At 40.8% G+C, this 27,087-nt stretch overlaps 1 protein-coding gene across 1 annotated transcript; it reads left to right on the top strand.

Moving 5' to 3' along the window:
- The first annotated feature begins 10,879 nt into the window (after window positions 1–10,879).
- Window positions 10,880–25,230, top strand: copb1 (COPI coat complex subunit beta 1). Its single transcript, XM_083791938.1, has 22 exons — window positions 10,880–10,985; window positions 13,212–13,349; window positions 13,650–13,879; window positions 15,421–15,590; window positions 15,698–15,812; window positions 15,902–15,994; window positions 16,839–16,976; window positions 17,173–17,292; window positions 17,449–17,556; window positions 17,649–17,795; window positions 17,933–18,078; window positions 18,946–19,042; window positions 19,146–19,306; window positions 19,498–19,618; window positions 20,124–20,351; window positions 20,592–20,771; window positions 21,794–21,938; window positions 23,587–23,706; window positions 23,790–23,935; window positions 24,190–24,279; window positions 24,375–24,530; window positions 24,860–25,230. Exons 2-22 carry the CDS (start codon window positions 13,259–13,261, stop codon window positions 24,917–24,919), a joined length of 2,862 nt encoding a protein of 953 aa, XP_083648064.1. The 5' UTR covers window positions 10,880–10,985; window positions 13,212–13,258; the 3' UTR covers window positions 24,920–25,230.
- Window positions 25,231–27,087: the final 1,857 nt, after the last annotated feature.

The raw sequence follows: 27,087 nt of genomic DNA, 5'->3' as shown, positions 1-27,087 counted from the left end.
GAAGGATGGATGGGGAAGGATCAACATGGAATGTCAGAACAGGTTCTGACATACAGTATATCCATATAATGGAGATCTAAGGGTTTGAGGTTTGAGGTCATATAGTTGCTGGCCAAAATTGATGACATCAGGGATCATCTCCATATATGTGCTTAACTGCGACAGCAAGTCACATTTACTATGGCATCAGGGTCTCCACATCTCCATCCCCGATGATGTCACGCATGTCACAGACCTGGGCACCATATTATGTAAAAGCCATCCTCACTGTTTTGTTTGTATATTATTACTTGCGCAAGCAGAGCGTGCAAGTAATGTTATTAGTCAGGTGCTACGATGCGTATGTCCCTTAGGAGCATATGATATGACGTCATATGCTGGCACGGGAGATACGGAAGCAGACGGTGCAGGTATGTTTTCCATCATGCTACGAAGCATATGTCCCATGACGTGATGAAGATATGTACCAATGTCCCGTAGCAGCATATGATATGACGTCATGTCCTGGCACGGGACATACGGAAGCAGACGGTGCAGGTATGTTTTCCGTCATGCTACGAAGTGTATGTCCCATGACGTGATGAAGATATGTACCAATGCCAGGGTATAATTGGTTTACGATGGTGACGTAATGATGATATGTTTCAGTGTCGGGTGGATTAAAGGGACATACGCATCAAACCACCCGAGTAATCACAGTATACAACTAATCAACTCACAAATTACATATATACATAGACATATGAGCATATGCAAATAAAAAAACTAGAGGATAGAAAGAAAAAGCAAAACCCAAAAAGGACCAAGAAGAACGTAATAAAAACCGAATAAATGAAACCGATGGACAACGAAAGGAACGGCTTTCAAAAAGACGGAATTCATAGCAAAGCAAAAATGACATTCAATGACAATCTGTTTCTTTTGCCTGCGTACAACTAAAAGTCAAGGTGCATCAGTGGGTTTGTTGATTTGTTTGGAACCAACAAAAGAGCCACAACACCATATATGGTGCCCGACCAACCAACCACTGACGGGAAATGCATTCCATAGTGGATTCCATAGTTAACTGCGATCTTTGGTCGCAATAATTATCATAGTTGTGATCGTTTATAATAATGGTATATATGCATTATGCTAGCATAATACGATTATTTACTATGAAAGCGTGAATTTCCCGTCAGTCAGTCAGTTGAGTTGGTTGGTCACCCCAGGCATGACCTCGTGACATGACATCACGTGACATCATCAGGGACGGAGATCCCTGATGTCATCAATATTAAGCCCATATATGGGAATGCCCATATATGGAGATCCCTGATATCATCAATATTGGCCAGCAACTCTACATCTGACCTCAAATCTCAAACCCTTAGATCTCCATATATGGAGCTGACCTGTTCAGACATTCCATATGTTGATCCATCCCCATCCATCCTTCCTCTTCGATGTCTCCCTTTTGACTGATACCTGTATATTTAAACTCTAGACAGGCCCGCCCCAAAGTTATTAGCGCAGCCGACAAAAACAGTTCTCAACAGGCCCTAAAATTAAGACCCGGCCCTAACTGTGTCCTCATCAAACCCTGTACACTCAAGACACCGCCCCCGCTGCCACCCTTAGATCTCCATATATTGAGCTGACCTTCCATATGTTGATCTGACCACATCAAACCATGTACACTCAAGACACGCTCCATACGTATATGGCCAGTAGGCCTACAGAATTCATTCCATATGTTGATCTGACCCCCCATGCCAAAGTGCCAGTGCTCACCCAGCAGTCTGCTGTCACCTAGGCAGATGCGTGCACGCAACCTGGTCTCAGGCGTCTTACAGGTTATAACCAATCACAACTATGATGATTATATTAATAAATCTATTATCCATGCATGCGACTAAAAACATGTTGAAGCAGCTTTCTGCTTCTACGAGCCGACATTGTGGAACAAACTCCCACTAGGCTTATACCTTCGGCAGGCAGCCTAATGATAATGAATTTATTTTCATAGAATGTTTCTAGACATAGTGACAAAGTGCTTTACAGCGACGAGCAAAACAAAACAAAACAAAAAAACAATCCATGCGATAGCAGGCATAAAAATACAAAACATACAAAATTATCCAAAAATGACAATTAAGAAACGGCTTTAACATAAAGGTGGGTTTTCAGGAGGGATTTAAACGATTTTGCACATCTTAGGTCAGGTCGTTCCAGAGCTTGGGAGCCCGGATTGAAAAAGCCTAGCCCCTTTCGGAACCCTCGGTTAAGCTTTTCAGAAGTTTAGACGTCGCTTACCCTAGGGTCCATAATCGGTTATTCCACTCTCCGTGGGATGCAGATGTACATACCCTCCGTTCACGGAGAGCGGCGCGCCGCTTGAGTGTTGGTGAGATGTTTCAAAGATGCATAAAGCGGCTATAGGAGACAACGGAAATGTGTACTAAATCGCATTAACTGCCGATGCCGTTAAGTATTTTTAATCTTTTTTTAAAGTTTTGACTTCTCTGAAATTCTCTCTTCCTCACTTTCCATGTCCCGCTTCCCACGACACAACAGCATTATAAACATCCTGCATGCACGCGGTCGGCCAACCAGAGGCAGTAACTAGGACGTGCAGTTAGCCAGTCGCCACTCGGGAGACGGTACAATGGGAAGTCAATAAGGAAATCAAGGAAGTGAGGAAGAGAGAATTACAAATACTTAATGGCATCGGCGGTTAATGCGATTTAGTACATGTTTCCGTTGTCTCCTATAGCCGCTTTATGCATCTTTGAAACATCTCACCAACACTCAAGCGGCGCGCCGCTCTCCGTGAACGGACGGTATACATCTGCATCCCACGGAGAGTGGAATAACCGATTAGGGACCCTAGGGTAAGCAACGTCTAAACTTCAGAAAAGCTTAACCGAGGGTTCCGAAAGGGCCTCGCGGCAAAAGCCCTCACCAGGCTTTCCACCTACAGTGACGAGCTGATCAGAAGATCCGATTCCTTGTTGTTATTCTTTTATTATTTTATGCCTTTGATTTTCTTTTTTTCTTTATTGCTCTGTAAAGCACTTTCATTCGTGTCATGTCAAAATAAAGTTTTATTATTATTATTATTATTATAAAAGAAAAGTCTGCGAGTGACCAGTAAATTAAGTATTTTGATAACACATTATAAAGCCTTTTATAATGACGTAAGCTCAAGTTGAGCAAAATGCCTACACTTTAAATTTTACCACACGCACACACAGTGTGACAGTCTTTGTATTGAGTTTGTGCTTAAAATGTACTGTAAATTCTACAAACTGTTAATAAATATTTCAATCAATCAATCAAACACACACCCACTACCAATTTGTTCTCCCCCAGGATCAACGTTGCTCTGTTATCGACTCGTTTCCCCAATCGTGCAGAAAAAGTAGAAGATTGCAGATATATGTGATGATTGTGATCCTAGTCAGTGGAGTCGACTGTACATAATACATCTAAATTGCAAATAATGGTAAGATAAAATATGATTGAATTATTTTGTAATTAAAATAAACATACTGATGAACATCCAAAACTGGGACTGTACTGTATCGACAGTACGTCGCTGGCAAGCTAGCATTAGCCACGTTTAACGTGCCTGTGGCTAACAACAAGATGAGTAAGCAGGGGGAGCATAACTCCTTCTTCTTCTTCTTCTCTGAGTTTTATGGCGGATCGCAACCAACATAAAGGTGCATAGCGCCACCTACTGTACAAGAGTATGTAACATCATGTCAATTTCCTATTGCTATTTATATCCTACTACTCAGGTTTGTAGTATATAAAAATGTAAACAGTGCCTTCCTCACCATAGCTACACCCTTTCCCTCTGTTCCAAGGATCCCTGACAAATCCCATTCCCGTCCTGCATCATTTACTTTGTCCTTCAGTTGTGCTCTTTCCTCTATATATCTATCACAGTTCATTAAAACATGCTCAACATTCTCTGTTTCCCCACAACTTCCACATTTATTGCTTTCTGCCTTACCCATGGTAAAAAAGGGTGCTGTTTAACCCTGTGTGGCCCACCCTTAGCCTTGTAATGAATTTTTCTTCACTTCTATATTCTTTTCATTATACTCCTTAGTGGTTACTGTTTTTTGTACCTTGTAATACCCTCGTCCTTTCGGGTCTTCGTCCCACCTTCTCTGCCAGATTTCCATCCCTTTCTTTTTGACCATTGCTTTCCCTTCACCCTTTCCTAATAGCACTCGTAGTGCTACCTCCTGCTGGGTTGCCCTTAATTTAGGCAAGCTTGTCCGCCCTCTCGTTCCCTGCCAGCCCCTTATGTGCTGGCACCCAACAAAACTGGATATCCAGGCCACCTCTGTGTAGTCCTAGTAAATACTGGTTAATCTCAATGACTAGGTCCTCTCTCACTGACTTTTCAGACTGTAGGCTCTTCAGCACTGCTAGTTAGTCTGTGCACACCACCACCCGCTCTGGTCTAACCTCCTCCACCCATTGTAACCCAGTGATGATTGCCACCGCCTCTGCTGTGTACACTGATAAGTGGTCTGGTATCCTTTTTGCTATCTTGACATTAAACTCCGGTATAAACACTCCTATTCCCACCCTGTGCTGCTCATTCTTAGACCCGTCTGTGTATATATGCAGGTAGTTGCTGTAGTTTGAGTATGCAATGGAGGCAGTAAAGCAAGGATCTGCAACTGTGGGTCTTAAAGGTATTGTGACATTAAAAAAAAGGTTTTGGAATTGTTCTTGTTTTTTTAGGTTTTCAAATCTCAATTGCACCCAAAAAATATGAACTTTTAACATTCAGTAGATTTTCTGTGATCTGGGGTTTTCTGGCTCAAACAGGTGCTCTGATTTGCCGGCAGTAAGTGACATCACTTACTGCAAATCCCATATATGTCAATGGGATTTGCCAGCAGATGTCACTGTTTCACTGTGTTGCCTGTTTTCATTGTAGCTCAAAAGGCCCCAAAAAAAACCTAAAGAAAACTTCAGACCACAGAAAATCCACTGAATGTTCAAAGTTCAGGTTTTTTGGGTGTAATTGAGGTCATAAAACCTAAAAGAAAAAAGAAAAATAAATGAAAATGAATGTCATAAAACCTTTAAATCTCGTACCCATGCAGTCCTTGTTTGTTGTTTGATTTTTGTTTGTCATCAAGTGGCTAGGAATGGGAATTGATAAGATTTTATTGATGACATTAGCGATTGTGCTTGTCCAATTCCTATTTCCTACACGTTTTCTACTGTTTTATTATCCAAGTCATGGTATAGAAGAATGCTTGCATCAGTTGTATGTAATGTATGCCTAATTAATTCATTTGAAATTACACTGCTCCTTATTTTTTCTTTTCAACAGAGTAGACGCATGAGATCATTGTTTTGCAATGATCATCTGACAGAAAAACACGATGTTTCACTGAGTTAATAATCAGGGCTGTACATTATTATTTTGGCCTAGTTCTCAAAGGAGCACCTGTACATGCAAGTTGGTGTGCACGGCAGGTTGGTACGGATGTTTCTACTCTGCCACAATGTTATGCTGCCCACACGGGCTGATGCAAAAGATAAAGATGCTCACAGATGTGTGTGTATTTGTAGACAAGTCGTTAAGCAGCAGGAGGATGTTTGTTAGCAGCTCAACCACTGAAACCAAAACAAACGTCAGATAAAAGTAATTACTCACCTACTGCTGCAGGTTCCATGTTTAAGTAATCCCAGTGTTGTTCAATATGCATGGTTTTAATATTGTAAATAATTATGGTCGCGTGGTTTAGCAGGAGCATCGCGTAACTTTGGGAAAGTGTCATTGTCATAGTAGCTTGTTTACAACTGAAACAGACTTCCTGTGCACTGACGTCCTCTTCAAAATCAGAGCCACGTGTAATGATTAGTCAACACTAGTTTTATTTCTAAGTTTACTTAGAGGACGTTAACATCACATTCGAGTTCCTTTTGAATGCCTGTCAGATTTCTCTAAATAACTGTCTCAGCTGTTGGTGCGCAAATGCGCCTGGAATGCCTTTGATCTACCGCGCAGGAAACATTTTGACGATGCATGCACACTGGCGCACCTGTGTAATCTGTTGTGTAACCCTGTTAATAATCCAATTATCTTAAAGGTAGCCTATATTCAGTGATTTCACTTAATTCAAATATCACTTATTTTTTTGTTTTGTTGTGATACTCCTCCCTACTATAGAGTGTGCTGGCCATATAAGGAGTTCCTCCCTGTCCCCAGTTAACCCCTGGGGGTCAAAAAACCTTAGGTTTCGTTTTTTACTCTCTATCCTGATTGGACGAAAGGCTGGGTCCCACAGCCAAAAACGAAACCTAAGGTTTCTTTTAGTGAAATCACTGAATATACCTTTAACGATTCCGGTCTACCATCACTACAAGTGATATTCTTTACTCTGTTAAGCACGTGGGAAAACAATTGAGCAAAATGTGCTTTTAAGTTACTTTGTCATATCAGTTCTACTCTATTCCTACAGAGAGCTCAGTCAGAGTTGGCTGCTCATCAAAAGAAAATTTTGAATGTAGATAACCATGTGGGTAACTGCTGACGCAAGACTGCTTTGGTAAGATAATATATACACATCAGGTGCAAAGATTTCAATGAATGATTATGAGCCACACATTTTCCTTTAAAGCAATTTCATGCGTCAAGAGTGACTCCAGGTTTGTATTCGACCAGCCGCTTCCAGTGTCACGCTTGGTTTCACAAATCGGCAGCAGTATCCTTTCTCATCTACGTTATTTTTTAGTACTTTGTATGTACTGTATTGGAATTGGCACCTTGATATTTGACCCAGAGACCCAAATACCAACACAGAGATATGGAAGAAGGCCTTACGGTGTTGGACTGCTCATTGCCGGATATGATGTAAGCTGTTTGGTCAATTATTTCTCCCCTTCAGTAACAATTGGTAGGCCTATTGTATTTTATATCATAGTTATTGTTTTTAGTTACAGATATATATATTTTCTTTTAAAGATTTTTTGTGTGGCTTTTGCCTTTTATTTATTTTTTGTAGAAGGATAGGGCGACAGTAGGCTGACAGGAAATAGAGAGCGCGATGGGGGGGGTGACATGCAGCAAAGGCCGTCGGGATCGGGAGTGGAACCCACGGCACTCTGTCAGACTGGATTATCAGCCAAGGTGCCCACACGGCTACGCCATCCGCCTGGTCCAGATTTGTCTTTTTTTACCCCTACCCTCTCTTTATACAAATGTAGTCTGCCAATTCATTCCTCCCCACATGCATTTCTGTGTTGTCACTGTTGTTGTATCCTACTGACTCACCACTTGTTAGCGGGGAGTGTTGGGCGGGAGCAGTAGGACGAAGGCTTAAATCTAGAGTTTGGGCCGCGCTCACACCGCCGATCAGATTGATATGCATATATGGAGATCCCTGTATCTGTCAGTCCTTGTCCCTTTTAAATGAAGATCCCTAATGTCATCAGTATATACATACATACACTATATTGGTTCACTTCACAGAAGTAGACTGACGTCAAAAATTGAACTGTTCTGATGAGCTTCTTTTCTAAACTCTTATCTTTCAGAATGTGTCCATTGGGATTATTGGCAAAGATACAGAGTTCATAATATATGATGATGTTGCCCCTTTCCTTGATGGTCTTGAGGAGAGGCCACAGAGGAGGGTAAATGATATAAAAGTATACAAGATAAAATAAAATAAAAAACTTCTATTTCATTTAATGCTATTTTTAATGACTGTCCCAGGCAGACTTTTGATATAGGCTACAGTCAGTCTGGGGTAGGAAGTAATTGCAACCCATAGTCTCTGGCTTGTAATGGTTATAGTAGGGCACTTTAGAGGCTCCGACAGCACCCGAGTGACATGTTTTCGTAACATGTTTTTTTTGGGACCCTTATGGTGTCATGGATGCAAAGTAGTGCGTGATTTCTGGACAGGCATGCTGTTGGTGTTGTGCATGGTGAGATCTGTGCAAATGGTGTGGTTTGGTAGGAGAAGGCGGACAAAGGATGGGGTGTTGCGCTGGCTATTAGTGTGGCAGGATGACGGTATATTATAAATTGTATTTGTATCTGTAATTTTAGCATGTGTACTAGAACAATTTTTCTACTTGGTTATTATAAATCTGCTGGTCTTTCCTTGATATCAGATGATATCAGAGCAAAAAGATAATAGCATGGTCAATTTCCTCCTGTTAAACAGGTGGCCCAGCCTGAAGAGGAGCCTGCAGCAGAGAAGCCTGATGAGCCAATGGAACTTTGAGTTGGAACTTGTAAATATCACAGCCCTTACCACCAGTCAGAATAACTTTTACTGTACTCAAACATTAAGTCAAACAGAAGGTGATGTTTATTTGTCTATGATCTTTCCCTTCATTTGAGTTTGGCACTGTCCAGTGTTTTGTTTTATTTTGGATATTAAACTCCATTTTTTCAGAATTTGTGTTGTAATCTTTAACTGTGATGATTTCACACTTAGTTTTTGCCTCTGATTATACAGTAGCTCTTAAAATAAAGAGATAACTTGTGTTATGGGCATTTAATATTAATTATTTAATATTATTGAACAATAGGAATGCTATAGTCTTGTATAATTAATTATAACCGCTTTCAACCTGGCATCCATATTTTGTTGTCAGTTAGGCCTCTTTTCCACTGGGGATTTTTTTTTCACAGCTAATTTTGAACCAAATTAATTGGTTCAGATTGCTAAAAGTTGGTTCGGAACTGGAACAAAAAAAAATCTTCCCCTGAAGTATGGGAACCAAGATGGGCATGTCACTATTCAGATTGAAAGATGCAGATGTGATATAAACCATCTATAATAACTAATTCTAGATATTGCGTCCTCAACATATATATTGAGATATGTGGACGGAATGCATTCTCATATTGCTTGCTGTGATTGGCTAGAAGGTCTGGCTGAGCATTGCATAGCAGGTGTGCCACAGGGGACATCTGTGATGCTCCAGGTGCCAGGTATAACAGGTGACCTGTTATACCTGGGGGGGGTGTTATGTTATATCCCCGAACGGGTATGGACTAGTCATAAAAGATAAATGGAACCAGTTCTAGAACCAAAAAGCAGCAGATCTACAAACGTACAATGTGTTGCATTAACTTTAGCTTATAGATTGGCTATTTTTGCAGCGCAACAAGATCATAATTTGAAATAGATATCAGAATTAAGTGGTTAATGTGAGACAAACATTCCCTCTACCCCGTAGTTATCTGGGTTTGCCCAGCCTATCTATGGTGGGATCCATAACGCCTCTGCCCTCGTTTTCCTGTGTTTCCACTGTCCTTTCCAACATAAATCCATATAATAATCCCATAAAAATGTTTAACAAATAATTCCTACAAAGACAGTACCTGAAGGACCTGTATGGACTAGTAATAAGTAAATGCTGTTAAAGATAAGCAGTCAGAAAAACGTTAAGATGAAAGAAGCTTAAAAGACATAATTGTCTCGTTCACTTACGCTTGACAGAATCATAAAAATGTTGGCTATGAACAATGCTCTGACAGGTTGTCCGCTTTAGGCCTCACACAACCCCCAAGTGAGCCTAACACAAAGCCCACTGAGATTGCAACAAGATGCTCAGGAAGTCTGCTGACATGAAAAAACTATTGATTTCTAAGGGATTCAATTTCCATATAAAACAATCTTCCTTTATTAACTGCAGATGTTTGTGGGATGCTACAAACTAAACAGCTTTACAATGTTTAGTTTGTATAACCAAAGAAAATGCTTTGGATAAAAATGGATAAAAAACATTTATCCAGGGGTAAAAACAGTCACAACAGGAAGACAGACAGGGACATAGTACACAAAAAGACACAACATGGTATCAGAATATGAATGCAGATACATATAAATACTAATACTAACTGTGTACATGCAAAGAAAAGTATTTTATAATACTTTCTTACGAGTGTAGACAATGAGTGGCCACCAGCAGAAATGACCTCAGGTATAGGTCTGGTCCATAGCCTTACTGCTCTTGCTGCCTTTGGCATTAGAGCTACCTCAGGTAGGGGCTCTTGGAAAAGCTCAGATGGATCAGTCTGTTGCTATATTGCTCATCTGTGTGCAGAGTGGGAGTAATCCGGCAGCCGACAGGCTTCTTTTGTTTAAAGTGGGAAATTTGGTATATAGTCTTTTTTTATTGGCCTAAAATATTGTCTATATAGGGCCTACACATACATTCATGAATCCACTTGCTGACCGGCTGTTAGTATTGGGCAATCTTTTTATAGGAGTTTCTTGTGACCCTACCATTGACATACTATGGCTGGCAAAAATGTGCTTGCTTAAAAGTGCCCAAAATGTGCTGACCACATCACATTTGTCATGATGTCTATGGCTGTTTTTAGCCCAAGGAGTGTATTTTGTGCAAAACTAATGCTTGGAATGGATTCAGGATCATGAAAACCCCCTAGTTTGACATGGCATAATGCAAAAGGAAAGTCACATCACAGGTCAGGTCCCCTTGCACAGGTCTAGGAAAGCTCAACTACAATCGTATGTCCAAATCTAGCTCTGGCCCTTAGCTCTAATGCCTCTATGGAGCAGAGCTAGTCCAAATCATGTATACTTTGCATTAATCAGGCCATTGCCCAAAACATATTCTTTAGTTTTTAACATTTTGGAAAACAAAACTAATTTTATTTCACATTGAGGTGGCCGGACTTCTCAGGTGTCCAGTCTTGCTTTATACCTGTCCTGTTACCATCTAACTTCCAGACTTTCCACCTCGGAGGAAAAGTTACCATCCATCCACAATTCCACACATGTACTGTTGTATGCATTTGACCCTTGTCGCGCACCGTAGCAGTGATGTGGCTCACAACACTGATCTTCCACGTCACTAGGAAGTCGAAGTCGAACAGTCAGCAGCTCGTCAAGAGGATATTGTCAACGGGTTTTCTCATGTAAATAGACAAGACACCTCCGAAGCCAGTTTGGGAGTGTATTCTGTTATTTTAGGTATGTATGTTTAACCAATACTTAATGCGTAATGTGTGTTTTGTCCACCAGAAACTCATCCATTTCATTGCTTTCCTCAGCTGAGCATAGACGCTAGTTAGTTAGCTAACATACACTATATGCTAGTTTAGCGACATGTCATCCAAAAACGCAGCCCAGTTTTACACTGGGGATCAAACTATAGGTGGTTTATTTTCATTATAATTTACTTGCTTTTTTGCAAAACCTTGATTCATACTCCGTGTCCGTGGTAGACACGACAGTGATAATACAATGCCGCTTTCCGACCAGAACTGATCTAACTAGCTATGATCTAACAAGCTAACGTGACACCGTGTCGTTATAGCTTTACACCAGGTTTTGTCAATAAAGTATACTACATGATATTTCGTTGCATATGATTGTTAATATAATTATGTTAAACGCGCTTGTCCTTTTTCCCGGAACCAAAATCCGTTTGTACTCTATGTACAAATACTTACATCCTGTGTATAATCTACAAATAACATGGTTTTATGTTGTATAATATGTTATTTGCACGTAAATGGTCTGGTGGGACGTAGCCCCTTTCGGCACCCTCTGTTACCTTTTCTGAAGTTTGGACGCGGTACCCTAGGGTTCCTGACAGCTTATTCCACCCTCCATAGGATGCATAATGTACTTGTACATACTCTCTGTTCACAGAGAGCGGCGGCACCGCTTGAGTGTTGGTGAGATGTTTCAAAGATGCATAACACAGCTATAGGAGACCGCCGCAATGTGTACGAAATGGCATTAACCGCCGATGCCATTAAGTATTTTTGTTACTTTAAAAAAAAAAATTGCTTCACTGAACTCCTAGTTACTGCCTCTGATTGGCCAACCGCGTGCATGGAGGATGTTTATAATACTGTTGTGTCGTGGGAGTCGGGACATGGGAAGTGAGGAAGAGAGAATTTCAGTGAAGCAAAACTTAAAAAAAAGTTAAAAAATACTTAATGGCATCGGCGGTTAATGCCATTTCGTACACGTTCTCCTATAGCTGTTATGCAGATTTGAAACATCTCACAAACACTCAAGCGGCACCGCCGCTTTCCGTGAACAGAGAGTATGTACATCTGCATCCTATGGAGGGTGGAATAAGCTGTCAGGGACCCTAGGGTACCGTGTCCAAATGTTGCCGTTAAGTATTTTTAATCTATTTGTTCTCTGAAATTCTCTCTACCTCACTTCCCAATGTCCCGCCTCCCGAGGGTTCCGAAAGGGACTATTGGAGCCATTGCTCTTTCAACAGGTCTGCGTATTGTCATTCATGTAGTGACAAGTAAGACGCGCAAACGCGGGAAGCGAACGCAGCTCGTAAATTGCAATAACAACAATTAGAATAAATTACGTACTATTTTTTTCTTTTTAGTTAGTAATTTTTTTAAGTTTTCTACTGTGTGTGTGTGTGTGTGTGTGTGTGTGTGTGTGTGTGTGCTACAGCTGCCCCCTCTGGTTGCGGGCGGGTGGTGTCACAGCGGGACAGACAGACAGACACACACACAGACAGACAGACAGACACGATCTGCAGGGTCTCATAGTTAGTGCTCATTGCGTTCGCAATCACTGCGTTCGCAACTACTAGTGAGACTCATATGTGCCAAATGGGAATGTTAAAGAACTGTAAGAACTGTCATGTTATTCCCGTGACTTGGATACCTAAATCAATGTTATTAAACTCTCAGTAACTGTACACAGAAGTGACAATTATTTATGGAAAGTTTGTCAACTGTAATGTATCATTTTGTATCTATTCACTACATGTCGTTCTTGCTTTGCTGCAGTATACTACAAAATAAAGAAAACTGAAGTTGTTTTCAGTATAACTGTACAATTGATATTTTATTGATTAATGTAAAAATATTTTTTTTAATTTGTATTCACAGTATGTAGAATGGGTACATTTCAACAAAAGTACAGGTCAATACAAAAACTGCTACAAGGATAAAACCAGAAAAAGCACTAAGACTTGTTTACATCAGGGTCCTCTATTTTCAATTCATCAGAACAACTAATGCTTAACTAATGTATTAACTAATGCTTAACTAATGTATTAGTTAAGCATTAGTTATTACTTCCTGAATCTTATCAGCAAGTAATACATTTTATAATATATAGAGAATATATTTTCTCCACCAACCAAAAGTATAGTTTTTTAAATGAGTTTTATTTGTATTGTTTTCACATCTCTCATTTATTATTCAGAAATCACCCTAGTTTGGATTCTTCAGAGAAGCACAATTTGCAGCAAAATGACAGCTGCAGAAAACGTTTGTTACACTCTTATCAACTGTCCAAATGACTCGGAGCCCCCATCTGAAGTCAGCCTTAAAGCTGATCTGGGTATGTATTTCCCCACATATAGACAATTCAAATGGGGTTATGAAGATTACAACTACACATTCAACTGCTAATTTTAACGACATTTGAGACATTACACCAACATTTTCAACAACGTTTTAACCACTTTATTATACCAGATGCAATGTTTGGTCCATATGCCATGGTCCTTTCCCAACTTTTACATTGTCAAAAAGTTATTTAGAAATTAGCAATATTATGTGGGTAATGGGTATTGGACACATTTTAGTGATGGATATGTGTTTTGTTTTTTCCAATTATGATTATTTTGCCTGTCCAAAGAAAAGGGAGAGATCAAAGCCAAGACGGAGGCTCTGAAAAAGGTGATCATCATGATTCTGAATGGCGAGAAATTGCCTGGACTGCTGATGACCATAATTCGCTTCGTCTTGCCACTTCAAGACCACACAATCAAGAAGTTGCTGTTGATCTTCTGGGAGATTGTTCCTAAGACAACCCTAGATGGCAAACTGCTTCAAGAGATGATCCTGGTCTGCGATGCCTATAGAAAGGTAGGCTATGTTATATCAAGTTTTATAGTATAATTTTAGTAATGGTGATTTACTAAGACTGCAGTGCAGGCTAATGCATGATACATATACTGGCTGCCACAGAGTGTAGAGTTAAATTAACAAACTGGCCCGGACGGTTAGCTCAATCGTCTGGGCACCTAGGCTGCTGAGCCAGTCTGACGACCTGCCGCGGGTTCGACTCCCGATCTCGACAGCCTTTGCCGCGTGTCTTCCCCCCCCATCTCTCTCCCCATTTCCTGTCAGATTACTTTCAACCTAACAATAAAGGCAGAAAAAGCAACAAAAAAATCGTTAAAAAAAAATGTAACTAACTAAACTAATTTAGGATATTGTAATGTAGTTTCAACGTAAGTAACGTAACGTAAGCACTAAAAAATGAAATAATTCCTGAAGGGGTGGTGCAGCCAGTTATGCACTGACCATTGGCTTCTTGTCTCTCGACCCTTATTTGATATTTTCCAGGTCCATAAGACATGAATATGTGATATAACTTGTTTTCACAGAAGTCCAGTTAGGGAATGAGGCATTACCCCAGGTGAAGGAGTTTAAGTATCTCTGGGTCTTGTTCACGAGTGAGGGGAGGACAGAGAAGGAGATCAGCCAGAGAATCGGAGTGGCAGGGGCGGTTTTGCACTCGCTGTACCTCATGCGACATACCAAAGCCTACACGGGTTGTGCAAGATGCGCGCTGTGATTGGCCAGTCGCTGTGATTGACAGCCTAACCCTAACCTCAGTGAAACTATTCCTAAACCTAACCATCAGTAAAACTATACCTAACCCTAACGTCAGTAAACGTAACTTGCCCGGGGCTGTGGTTATAAGCACAACCCGTGTAGGAATTAGTATCTAGTGTACCGCACTGTTGTGACGAAAAGAGAGTTGAGCCAGAAGGCAAAGCTCTCTGTTTACCAAGCAAACTTCGTTCCTACTCTCACCTATGGTAATGACGTGTGGGTCATGACCGAAAGAATAAGGTTGCGAATACAAGTGGCTGAAATGAGTTTTCTGCAAATGGTGGCTAGCATCTCCCTTAGAGATAGTGTGAGAAGTTCAGTCACACGAGAGATACTCAGAGTAGAGTCGCTGCTTCTTCGCCCAGAAAGGAGCCAGCTTAGGTGGTTCGGCATCTAGTTAGGATGCCTCTCAGGGGTCTCCCTAGGGAGGTCCTCGAGGCACTGGTAGGAGAACCCGGGGCAGACCAAGGCGCAGTTGGCGGCAACACATCAACTCACTGACCTTGGAACGTCTCGAGATCCCCCAGGAGGAAGTCACTAATGTTGCTCTGGAAAGTCTGGAGCACTCTGGTGGAGCTCTTGCCCCCGCGACCCGACTACGGATAAACGGTTGAAGATGGATGGATGGACATTCCCAACATCCAGTCCAAAATGTATTGACCTGTTCTTACAAGACCTTTTCCGCATTATAGGTGGTAACTCTGCGGGCATGCTGTCTTTATTCTTTTTGTACATCAGTTATCGATCAATCTTAGTTCATATTAAAATCTTCCTTTGCTTCTCAGGACTTGCAGCACCCCAATGAGTTTATTCGTGGCTCTACTCTGCGTTTCCTGTGCAAGTTGAAGGAGTCTGAGTTACTGGAGCCTCTCATGCCAGCCATTCGGTCCTGCTTGGAACACAGACACAGCTATGTTCGCCGCAATGCTGTCCTGGCAATTTACACCATCTATAGGTAGTACACACACTGGTCATCATATTGCTGTTCACTTGTATTGATTTTTAAACTCTAATATTTGAGAACAACTAATTATGAACAAATCACTCTTTTCTTTTTTCCAGGAACTTTGAAAATCTCATCCCAGATGCTCCAGAGCTGATCCATGATTTCCTTGTCAATGAGAAAGATGCAAGCTGTAAAAGAAATGCTTTCATGATGCTGATCCATGCAGACCAGGTTTGTAGCATATTTCCTTTGTGTTCATGTTACACAAAACATACAGTATCTTTGTATTTATTTTTAACCTAGTAACTTTAATTTTACAGGACAGAGCCCTGGATTACCTGAGCACATGCATCGATCAAGTGCACACATTTGGTGATATTCTCCAGTTAGTCATCGTGGAGCTGATTTACAAAGTGAGTCAGATACCTTATTATTAATATGCTTAAATACCGGTGGGCTTGCATGTTTAGCCCAATGAAGCCCATTGACTGATTGAACTACTATACTTTGATATTCTGTGGAGAAAAGATTGATTTGCAATTTAAATTCATAGGGCTGAGCAGAGCATGTGAGCGGAGCGCTGAGCGAGCGAGGAGCGGAGCGGAGCGAGGGGATTTTGACGTGAGCGCGGAGCGGGTTTTTAAATGTGTCAGATTGACTTCCGGAGCGAGAACTGTCCTCCGCTCCGAGCCGCTCCGAGCCGCTCAATGCACACGGCACGGCTAATTTACATCATTCTCCAAAAAAGACTGCATGCAACATGCGGAGGCCTTCAGGTTTAATTAGCCATTTTCAGGAAAGCAGCATTTTATTTTCCCCCCGTCATTTCTTTCTGCTGAGCGGAGCGGGCATCTGAGTGTAGCCTCGGAGCAAGCACGGAGCGGGGAGCGCTCCATGCGTAAATGAAGGTGAGCGCTGAGCGAGCGAGGAGCGGCGTGGGGGGAGATGAACGTGAGCGCGGAGCGAGCGTAACAAAAGCCGTCGAGAGCGGAATTATCGGCCGCTCCGCTCACATGCTCTGGGGCTGAGACATAATCTCTCTCAACAATCACTTATGAGTATGACACACGTGACTTTGGAGAAAATGCAACGCATGCCAAATCTGTGTGTTTATGTACGATATATGGCGAAGCTCTGAATCGACAATGACATGTATTGCCGCTATGGTGTTTTAAAGCTGGATAGCAAAACCGCACACTGCCAGAACAGCTGGTTTGACACCTGTGTCCTTGTTATTTCTGTCTTCCCCACTGTCAGGTGTGCCATGCCAACCCATCTGAGCGTGCCCGATTTATCCGCTGTATCTACAACTTGCTGCAGTCATCCAGCCCAGCTGTCAAATATGAAGCTGCTGGTACTCTTGTCACCCTCTCCAGTGCACCCACAGCCATCAAGGTACTCTACCAAGGCTTTAACTCTGATGTTGAGAATCTGATTGAGATGGACCCATAAATAGTGATTAATACTCCCAAACTGATTTCAGCACAGTTTCCCACACATGTGTGATAACAAATCAGTAGGGCCTGGTGTTTTTGATATTTTAGCCAGTGTTTTTTTAATTATTGCATTGGGTCGTTTTGTTGGGCTTCAGGCTGCTGCCCAGTGCTACATTGATTTGATCATCAAGGAGAGTGACAACAATGTGAAGCTGATTGTCCTTGATCGTCTCATTGAACTAAAGGATCATCCTACTCATGAGCGAGTACTTCAGGTATTTTTTGGTTGTTGCTGTAGGATTTTCTAGTCTTGTTTATATTGTATATATATATATATATATATTTTTTTTAATTAAGTTTGAATTGAAATGCAGTACATACAAACATAGGTACATTAACTCAGTACACAAGCATTTCCCCTGTTACTTCAGGACCTAGTGATGGACATTCTGCGTGTTCTAAGCACACCTGACCTGGAGGTGAGAAAGAAGACCTTGCAGTTGGCCCTGGACCTCGTCTCCTCTCGTAATGTAGAAGAGGTACGTCGTGCTTGTGCATGTTGTCATTGCCTGTGCCAACATGGACATCATTTTGGAGGAGTCAAATTCTAAAGCCCTCTGTTGGTTTGCAGTTGGTGATCGTGCTGAAGAAGGAGGTCATCAAAACCAACAATGTAACAGAGCACGAGGACACTGATAAATACAGGCAACTGTTGGTGCGCACCCTCCACTCCTGCAGCGTGCGCTTCCCTGATATGGCTTCCAGTGTCATTCCTGTGGTGAGCTTGCCTTTATATGTTTTGGCTGAATATTCAGATATTATGACATGTTATGACATGCTCACTGTGTCTGTGTGTGTTTATGTGTGTGTGTGTGTGTGTGTGTGTGTGTGTGTGTGTGTGTGTGTGTGTGTCAGTTGATGGAGTTCCTAAGTGACACTAATGAGGCGGCTGCAGCAGATGTGCTGGAGTTTGTGCGGGAGGCCATTCAGAGATTTGAAAACTTGCGGCCCCTTATCATAGAGAAGATGCTGGAAGTTTTCCATTCCATCAAAACTGTCAAGTAAGACCTCATAAACATGTCGTGCCACTGTGTTTAGTTGTCTGCTGTTGTGTGGATATATACTCACACTCACTTACAGTACATCAGCTAATACAGGAAGTGTTAATAAATCATCCTGGCCAACACATGGCGTCCTATACTCATGCGTCCTATACTCATCTCTCTCCTGGCTCACAAGCTGGTTACAAAGCAATTTGTAACCTGTAATAACAACACCTCTGACAAACTCCTGTGGAGTGCCCCAGGGATCAATACTTGGCCTCCTACTGTTCCTTATTTATACCAGTAAGACGCCTGAGGGAGAGAAACGTGCACGCATCCGCCTGGGTGACAACAGAATGCTGGGCGAGCACTGGCGCTTTGGAATGGGGGGTCAGATAAACATATCCGCCTGGGTGACAGCAGACTGCTGGGCGAGTGCTGGTGCTTTGGCATGGGGGTCAGATCAACATATAGAATTAATTCTGTACTGGCCATATATGGAGCGTGTCTTGAGTGTACAGGGTTTGATGAGGTCAAATCAACATATGGAATGTCAGAACAGGTCAGCTCCATATACTGTATGGAGATATAAGGGTGGCAGCGGGTACAGTGTCTTTTGAGTGCACCCTCAGGGTGTCTTACTGGTTTGATAGTACAGTAGACTGACAGGAAACGGGGAGAGAGATGGGGAGTGACACACAGCAAAGGTCGTTGAGAGATCGGGATTTGAACGAGCAACACACTGTCAGGTGCCCAGGCCGCTACGACAACTGTCCGGGCCCATATGGTTCATTTATATCTCGTTATGTTTTGGAGGGGGAATAAATGTCAGACAACAGTGGATTTTGTGCGTGTTGGTAACATTTGATCTGTATTTTCTGTTAGGATCTACAGAGGAGCACTGTGGATCTTGGGGGAATATTGCAGTACAAAGGAGGATATTCAAAACGTGATGACAGAAGTCCGCAGGTCATTAGGAGAGGTATGAGCCTTGTTGATTATCAGGCAATAACACTAGCTGCACAGCATTGCAAGGAAAATGTGAAACTGCAACATTCTCACATCTGCCGGTCTGATATCTTCAGATTCCCATAGTAGACAATGAGATAAAGAAAGAGGCTGGAGAGTTGAAACCAGAAGAGGAGGTGAACGCAGCCCCAGCTCAGAAACTGGTGACAGAGATGGGCACATATGTGACACAGAGTGCCCTTAGCTCCTCACGCCCTTCCAAGAAAGAGGAGGACAGGTAAAAATGTGTTTCTTTTTTAATGAAAATGATTTTCTTACGATTTTATCAAACATTGCTAGTAATATTTTACAAAACATGATAAGGGAAATATTGCTAATTCTTTGAATGAAAATAATAAAGTAACAGTAAATGCCAATATTCACTTTAAAAAGAGCTGTTACTATGTGTCTGATCCTTGTGTGTTCCAGACCTCCACTCAGAGGTTTCCTGATGGATGGTGATTTCTATGTGGCTGCTTCACTGGCTACAACGCTAACCAAAGTGGCTTTACGCTATGTTGCTATTGTACAAGACAAAAAGAAACAAAATGTGAGTTACTCTCACTTCATTAATAAAGCATTCAATTCTTGACGCATTCATTGCTACCGGTAAATGCTTAACCACTTGAGATGAGATTAGATTAAATGTATTTATTTTATTGTCAATGTACAGTACAGCGAAAGGTACTGTACTAGCGTCACTATTCTGGGGGCGAACATTCTGTGAAAATGACAGATCTACAAGGCAAGCCCACAACGTGTTGTTCTGTGAGCTGTGAGTGTGTAGGGCCTAGTATAGACCCCCATTTAAATAGGGTTTAAATGGTTAAATTGTAATTTCGCAGAAGGGCATCCTTTTATTTTTTGAGGGGCGCTAGCCTCTCCTATATACAGCTTTTTCCCCCACACGTCTGATATTTTTAATTGACAGTGAAAGTAATGGAGATGTAGTTGCTACCTACTGTATGTAGTTGAGATGTAGTTGCTACCTACTGTATCAACAAAGTGTTGTGGATATATCCCTCTAATCCATGCTCTTGGCCTCTCTATTTTAGTGCTTTGTTGCAGAAGCCATGTTGATCATGGTCACAGTGCTTCACCTGGGCAAGTCCACTCTGCCCAAGAAGCCAATCACAGATGATGACGTGGACCGCATCTCGCTGTGTCTTAAGGTCCTATCGGAGTGTTCGCCGCTCATGAATGACATTTTTAACAAAGAGTGCCGCAAATCTCTGTCACACATGCTCACTGTCAGACTGGAGGAAGAGAAGCTGTCACAGAAGGTAAAGGCTTTAAAACTCCCAGGACTGAACTCAATGCTAAAGCTCTTTTTGTAGAGCTCAAGTATGAGAAAGGACAATGCTATGGCAGTGAACAAATATGTCATGTTTATTTGATCAAGCAGATATTTTCACCTCATGTTGCCATTTTATTGCCATTAAGATTGATTCTTGTCATTTATAGCACAGGGCATAATCACATGAAATGCTGCAACCTTATTTTATACTTCCTTGCACCAACAGAAAGAGTCTGAGAAGCGCAATGTAACGGTTCAGGCCGACGACCCCATCTCCTTCATGCAGCTGACAGCGAAGACTGATGTGTCTTCTAAGGAGGACCAGTTTCAGCTCAGTCTGTTAGCTGCCATGGGCACCACTCAAAGGAAGGATACTACTGATCCTTTGGCCTCCAAACTCAACAAGGTACAGCCCTACTTTACAGACATAATTTACAATGCACAGTAGTGTGTGTGGTAGACTCTGTTTTGAAATTGATTGAAGTATTTATTAAGTAACCCATTTAGGACTGAGTGTTGATATATACTGTAGATTGCAACAAGAACCCTAATGGGTTAACAGTATGCTGGCCATTCATGGCTGCAAATTGCTTAAGGTGACTCCACACCAAAAAGTATTGTTCAGACTAGTCAAAGACTACTTAAAACTGTCAGATTGCAACAGACTAGCATCTTTAATCAGCACAAACCAGTCGGCCGATGAACCATTCCTTTTCCCCATGCAAAGTAGCCTGAAGCGCTGGTTTGCACTATTGCCAGTTCTGCTTATTATAAGCGACTTTGGGCTAGTTGTCCTGTAAAATAGCTTAATATTCATAGTTGCACGTTGCTTTAGTTTGGGCTTGTTTCTGAAGTGTAGTTGCTTATTTGGGCTTGCTTTCACGATTCTTTTTGAAAATAGCTGATGTAATAGGGCTCAAGTGGTGAATTGGTTTACGATGGTGATGTAATGATATGTTTCAGTGTCGGGTGGATTAAAGGGACATAAGCATCAAACGACCCGAGTAACCACAGTATACTGCTAATCAACTTACAAAGTACATATACATAGAGGCATGTCCTTAAATAACATATGTTCATCACGTCATATGCTGCTACGGAACATATGCATCAAACGACCCAAGTAACCACAGTATACCGCTAATCAACTTACAAATTACATATGCAGTACTTGCGTGCTCTGCTTGCACACTAGTGGGCCATTTATGGCCTACTTGTGTGCAACACGCAAGTAGTGCAGTTTTAGTTTGTAATATTTCTGACTATAGAATGCTAATTCTAATGGAGTACTTGGAGTGGAGTTGCATATGTCAGTAACACAAAGGCAATATAGATCAAATATTTGTGACTGTCACTTTGTGTCTTCAATGTCTTTATTGTAAATCAGCATATATAGTATATTTGAATTACTTTGACCTCCTACTACAGGTGACCCAGTTGACAGGCTTCTCTGACCCAGTCTATGCTGAGGCCTATGTTCATGTCAACCAGTATGACATAGTACTGGATGTACTGGTTGTCAACCAAACCAGTGATACTCTTCAGAACTGTACATTGGAGCTAGCTACTTTGGGTGAGTTGAGTTTTGTCTCCTTTGATATTTGTTTTGCTAGTTACTTGTGCGAGCAGAGCTCAAGTACTGTAATTGGCTGCGTATGTTGGTGGCGTCACTTGGCTAATCAGGGATTGGCTGATGGCATAACTAAGGTACGTTTGGTCATTGGCTGGGTGATCGGCTGGGTATGTATGCATGCATGCATGCATACATACATACATACCTACATACATACATTTCAGAAGTTTTAGCAGTTTTTAAGGACCCACTTTTAGGCCAGTGCACCAGAGCAAGCTCTTGTCTTTTTTTAAACCCTACCCATTTTAACCAAATACATACATACATACTATAATATAATATACAGTACATAATAAAGTGCCATTATTGTTGGTGACATAACTAATCTATGTTTCAAAGTTATATATACGAAACTTAAAAGGTTTACAACCCATTATAGTGGACAACTTGGTTAATAGCACTCAACAGATTTAAACCATAAGTTATAACGGTAGTAGACCCTGTTGCAAAGGAACAGGAGTTATATAGGCATCTAACAGGTCTAGGCAGTTGCAACTTGGAGGGGACAGAGACTTGAGTCTTAAATCCTGCACCCGAGTTTAGTCTAAGGCAGGGGTTCTCAACCCGTGGGTCGCCAAATTATTTTGGCGGGTCCCCAAACGATTCCCCCCCCCCCCCCCCCCCAAAAATGTAATGCTGTGAAATGGAAATTAAGAGTACATAGTACTTGGTGCATGCATAAACTTTCCTTAATGATTATATCTGGTTTCAGTATTCATTTATGATATATTTTCAGTTTGTGTTGGTGGTGGGGCGGGGTAGGGGTTGCGAGACATGGCTAAAGCATTTCCAGGGGTCCCCAGCCAAAAACGTTAAGAACCCCTGGTTTAACCCATTCTGACCGGGCACCCATTTTGGTGTTAGCATCATGTTATGCTTTAGCTATTGAAACATAGCAGATCTACAAGCTCATATCGCGCCACCGAGTGGCGCGATACGAGCTTGTAGGTCTGCTATTTTTTTTAAATCAAAGACACTTTTAGAATCTGATCTCAGGTCAGAATGGGTTAAGGAACCGAGACAGCTGGGAAGGAAGGAGACTCAGAGTGGATCTACAGTAGTAGATCACCATCACAGCAGAAGTTTGTGATTGTGAGCTAACATCTATATAGACAGTATTATATTGAAGCCTGGTGTACATAGGCCTGCTTGATTTGCCTGACTGACATGCTAGGATAAGTACATTGTAATATATTTGTGTATAGATATTTATATGCAACAAATCGCATTTGGTGCAAAATATATTATGTGCAAGAACCTATTCATTCTCTAAAGTTTATTTTATTTTTATTTTTTTCTATTGGTCACTGGTGTATGTTTTATTGTAAATGTTTGTTTATGGCTTTCGTCTATATTTTTTATATTTTAAAGAGGGGTGGACAGTAAGTTGACAGGAGTCAGCAGCAGTAGGCTGCGTGCTCTGCTCGTGCAGAAGTAGGCCATTCATGGCCAACTTGTGTGCAAAGCACAAGTTGTCAGCTTGACAGTTGACAGAGTGCATTTCTAGTTTGTCTTTCATTCACTCTTGTCACAAACAACCACTTACTGTATATAGTGTATTATATAACTGTTATCTTTCAATTCACAGGTGACCTAAAGTTGGTTGAGAAGCCTTCTCCTCTGACTCTAGCTCCTCATGATTTTGCTAACATTAAGGCTAATGTAAAGGTGGCATCCACAGAGAATGGCATTATATTTGGCAACATTGGTAAGTTCCCCCATTCATTGTCCAAAAGTCATGAACCAAATATAATTTAGTCACTTTCATGTTGACCATATGCATTTTTGCAGTCTATGACGTGTCGGGCGCAGCAAGTGATAGGAACTGTGTTGTCCTGAGTGACATCCACATTGACATTATGGACTACATCCAGCCTGCCTCGTGTACCGATGCGGAGTTCAGACAGATGTGGGCCGAATTTGAGTGGGAGAACAAGGTATGCTAGTTGTTACTTTATTTGGCTGAGCAGATTTGGTATTTTGTGGTTCTCAACTTCCTTATTCTTTGTTTCTGTATATTTGTTGTACAATACGCAATTATTTGAATTCAGCCAAGCTTTGATGTTCCAGGGAGTCTGGTGTTGAGTACTGGTGTCTTCCCCACCATACCTTATCTGTTCCTGTTTGTTTGCATTGCTAAAATGTAGTCATGATGTCCGTAAAAGATCTTTTAAAAGATTGTTTAATGTAGGTGACAGTGAACACCAACATTACTGACCTGAATGAGTACCTCCGCCACATCCTCGGTTCAACTAACATGAAGTGCCTGACTCCTGAGAAGGTCAGTATGATTGCATTGCATGGAATATCCTGATGAAGACATTTATGTGGCTTGAAAATGGCTTCTTAATATCTTCTGTTGTTCACTTAACCTAGGCACTGTCTGGCTTCTGTGGCTTCATGGCTGCCAACCTTTATGCACGCTCCATCTTTGGAGAAGATGCCCTGGCTAATGTCAGCATTGAGAAGCCCATCCACCTGGGGCCTGATGCACCTGTTAATGGACACATTCGCATCAGAGCCAAAAGCCAGGTGAGTCTCAGCAACTATACCATTCTTTCCCTCTGAATCCCTCTGGCATGTGTCGTCCCCACCCCCCTTCTCGAATATGGAGGCTGGGGTTCAAGTAGTAAAATCAATGTACTGTTGTACAGTATGCAATGATCCAAATGCATAGTTTTTCGTATTATCAAAGTGAGACCAGCACAAATGGAATATAAAAAGGATCTCCTAATGAATGTGCATGTAATCCAATCTCAATTTGAGTAACATGATGACGATTTGGCAGAACTGGTTACTTTTTGATTTAATGTTTTTTTTTTTAAATCTAATGCAACAATTTCTCCCTTCTTCATTTAAAGGGTATGGCCTTGAGTCTGGGCGATAAGATCAACCTTTCCCAGAAAAAGACAGCTGTCTAAAGCTTCTGTCAAACAAGCTGATCCCTCTCACTTTCTAAGAGTAATCTGTCTTTTCTCTCACTGTATATTGTCCATCTTTACTGCCGCTTATCCGTCAGATAAATAGTATATGGTCAAACTCTTCTACACAGTTTTGCCATTTTTCATTACTATTATCTGTAAAAACCAGTTCCTCCAAGTAATGTTTCTGACCTGTCATGTCTTTCATTTTCAATAAACATAAAAGAGAAAGATTATTTAGTCATTGTATTCTTGCATTTTGTTAGCCAATATGAAGTCATATTTTAAATAAAGGATATCTTTTCATTGTATTTATTTATTCCTCATTTTTTATTTATTTTTATATTATTTATTTTGAGGGTTTTCTTTACATAGACACAAGGACAACACAGCAGACTTACATACAAGACAGTTACTTACATAAAAACAACAATGAAGAAACAGAGAAAAAATTTAAAAGAAAAAAGAAAAAATAATTTCCAAGTGGTACATGGGTTGTATAATGCATGTATGCACGTTAAGGTGGGTTCCGTCCTACACAGAATCAAATGAGCTCTTTGATGTGATCCAAAAAAGGGGTCCATACCTCTACAAATACATCTGCCTTATTTTGTGTTTAATTCTTGAGTCTCCAGTGGTAGTAGTGACATTATTTGGGCCATCCAAATTTCCTCATTATTATCAGTTTAGATTATGTAAACATTGGCTTAGTTGAAATGTGACTAACATTGGAAATGAAGTGCATCTCAAGTGAGTTTTTCCGCAACAGGATATGGTGCAATCTTGGATGAAAATACAGCTGTGGACTAGTTCCTTGTTGTTGATGTGCATAGACCGTTGCATGCACAAGGCTGATCCATGTTATGGGTCATTCCTACTATTCGGTGCCATTTCAGCCTAGTTTTCCTTTTTTTTTTTACAGGATTCTTTTTCTTTTTTCTTAAAGAGGACATGTTCAGCTGTCAGAAAATCTATTGTCCAGCTTAATGCATTATTCCAATTTTTCCATGTAAATATCCATTGACCCTGTAACGGGGGACATTTTATGCTAAAGATGGCCATTACTCCTAATGTAATGAATAATATAGTATCACATTGTGACCACAGTAAGATTTTAATATATTTATCAACCATATTTTCAGAATTATGAAAATATCAATTTCCTCTATAATTAAGCGTAACGGGGGACATTTATGCTTTACCACATCAGTAATGCAACCTAAACAGTGATACTTATACAGACTTATTCTTGTGTAGGGTTTCTTCTCAAAAATAATATTTATATGCTACTTTCTGAAGTCATTTGGCTAGAGAAATAGTCATTTTCATCAGTGTAACAGGTAGGGACAACATTTATTTCAAGATTTTAAGTAGTACATTTATCACTAACATTTGGTGAGAAGCATTAGAACTATACTATATAATGTATAATTTGTTTGAATTTGAGTAGATATATTTGTAATATGTGGGGACATGGCATTTTTGCACACCTCTACTCAAATCAAAGGGACTTTTTATTTTTTTATTTCACTGAGGTACAATTTTTTTTTTTTCTATGGTACAAATTGATACATTTACACTGGACTGATTTCAGGCTGTCATTTTTCTTTATTTTATTGAAATACGCGATGCTATGTTGCAGTTGAAGTATTTTGGACAGCCGTGTCTTCCTAAAACGGTTTTAAAACATGGATAAAGTGAAAATCTGGTGCAATCATAATGTTAATTTGCTTCCATAAATTTAAGATACTTTTGTAGTTCATTCTTATCTTTAAGTTTTACCTCCATATATGTGGATTAGTGTTCACAGACACCTATTATCCCATTCACCGATGTTTTCTAATATTTTCTAAGCAAATAAAGGGAATCTTAAAGATTCACATACCTAGTGGTTATGCACTGACAATAATGTGTGCAAGAGCTGTCACTCCAGGAACTTTGATAGTGACTGAATGCCATTCAGTGAATGGGGCTTTGACAAAGTGGCTTTGAGGTCAGAAAATACTGCAGCATACACACTTGTGTTATTGTGTATAACATTTTAAAAGTACCACAACTACTGAGGGTTGAGTACTGGTGTCTTCCCCACCATACCTTATATGTTCCTGTTTGTTTACACACACATCAATTCCTAACAAACATTGCTTGAGCTTCCACAAGTATGTCAT

The sequence above is a fragment of the Protomyctophum parallelum genome (genome assembly GCF_964188405.1).
Source record: "Protomyctophum parallelum genome assembly, chromosome: 2".
NCBI lineage: Eukaryota > Metazoa > Chordata > Actinopteri > Myctophiformes > Myctophidae > Protomyctophum > Protomyctophum parallelum.
This window is presented reverse-complemented; position numbering and strand designations above follow the sequence as displayed.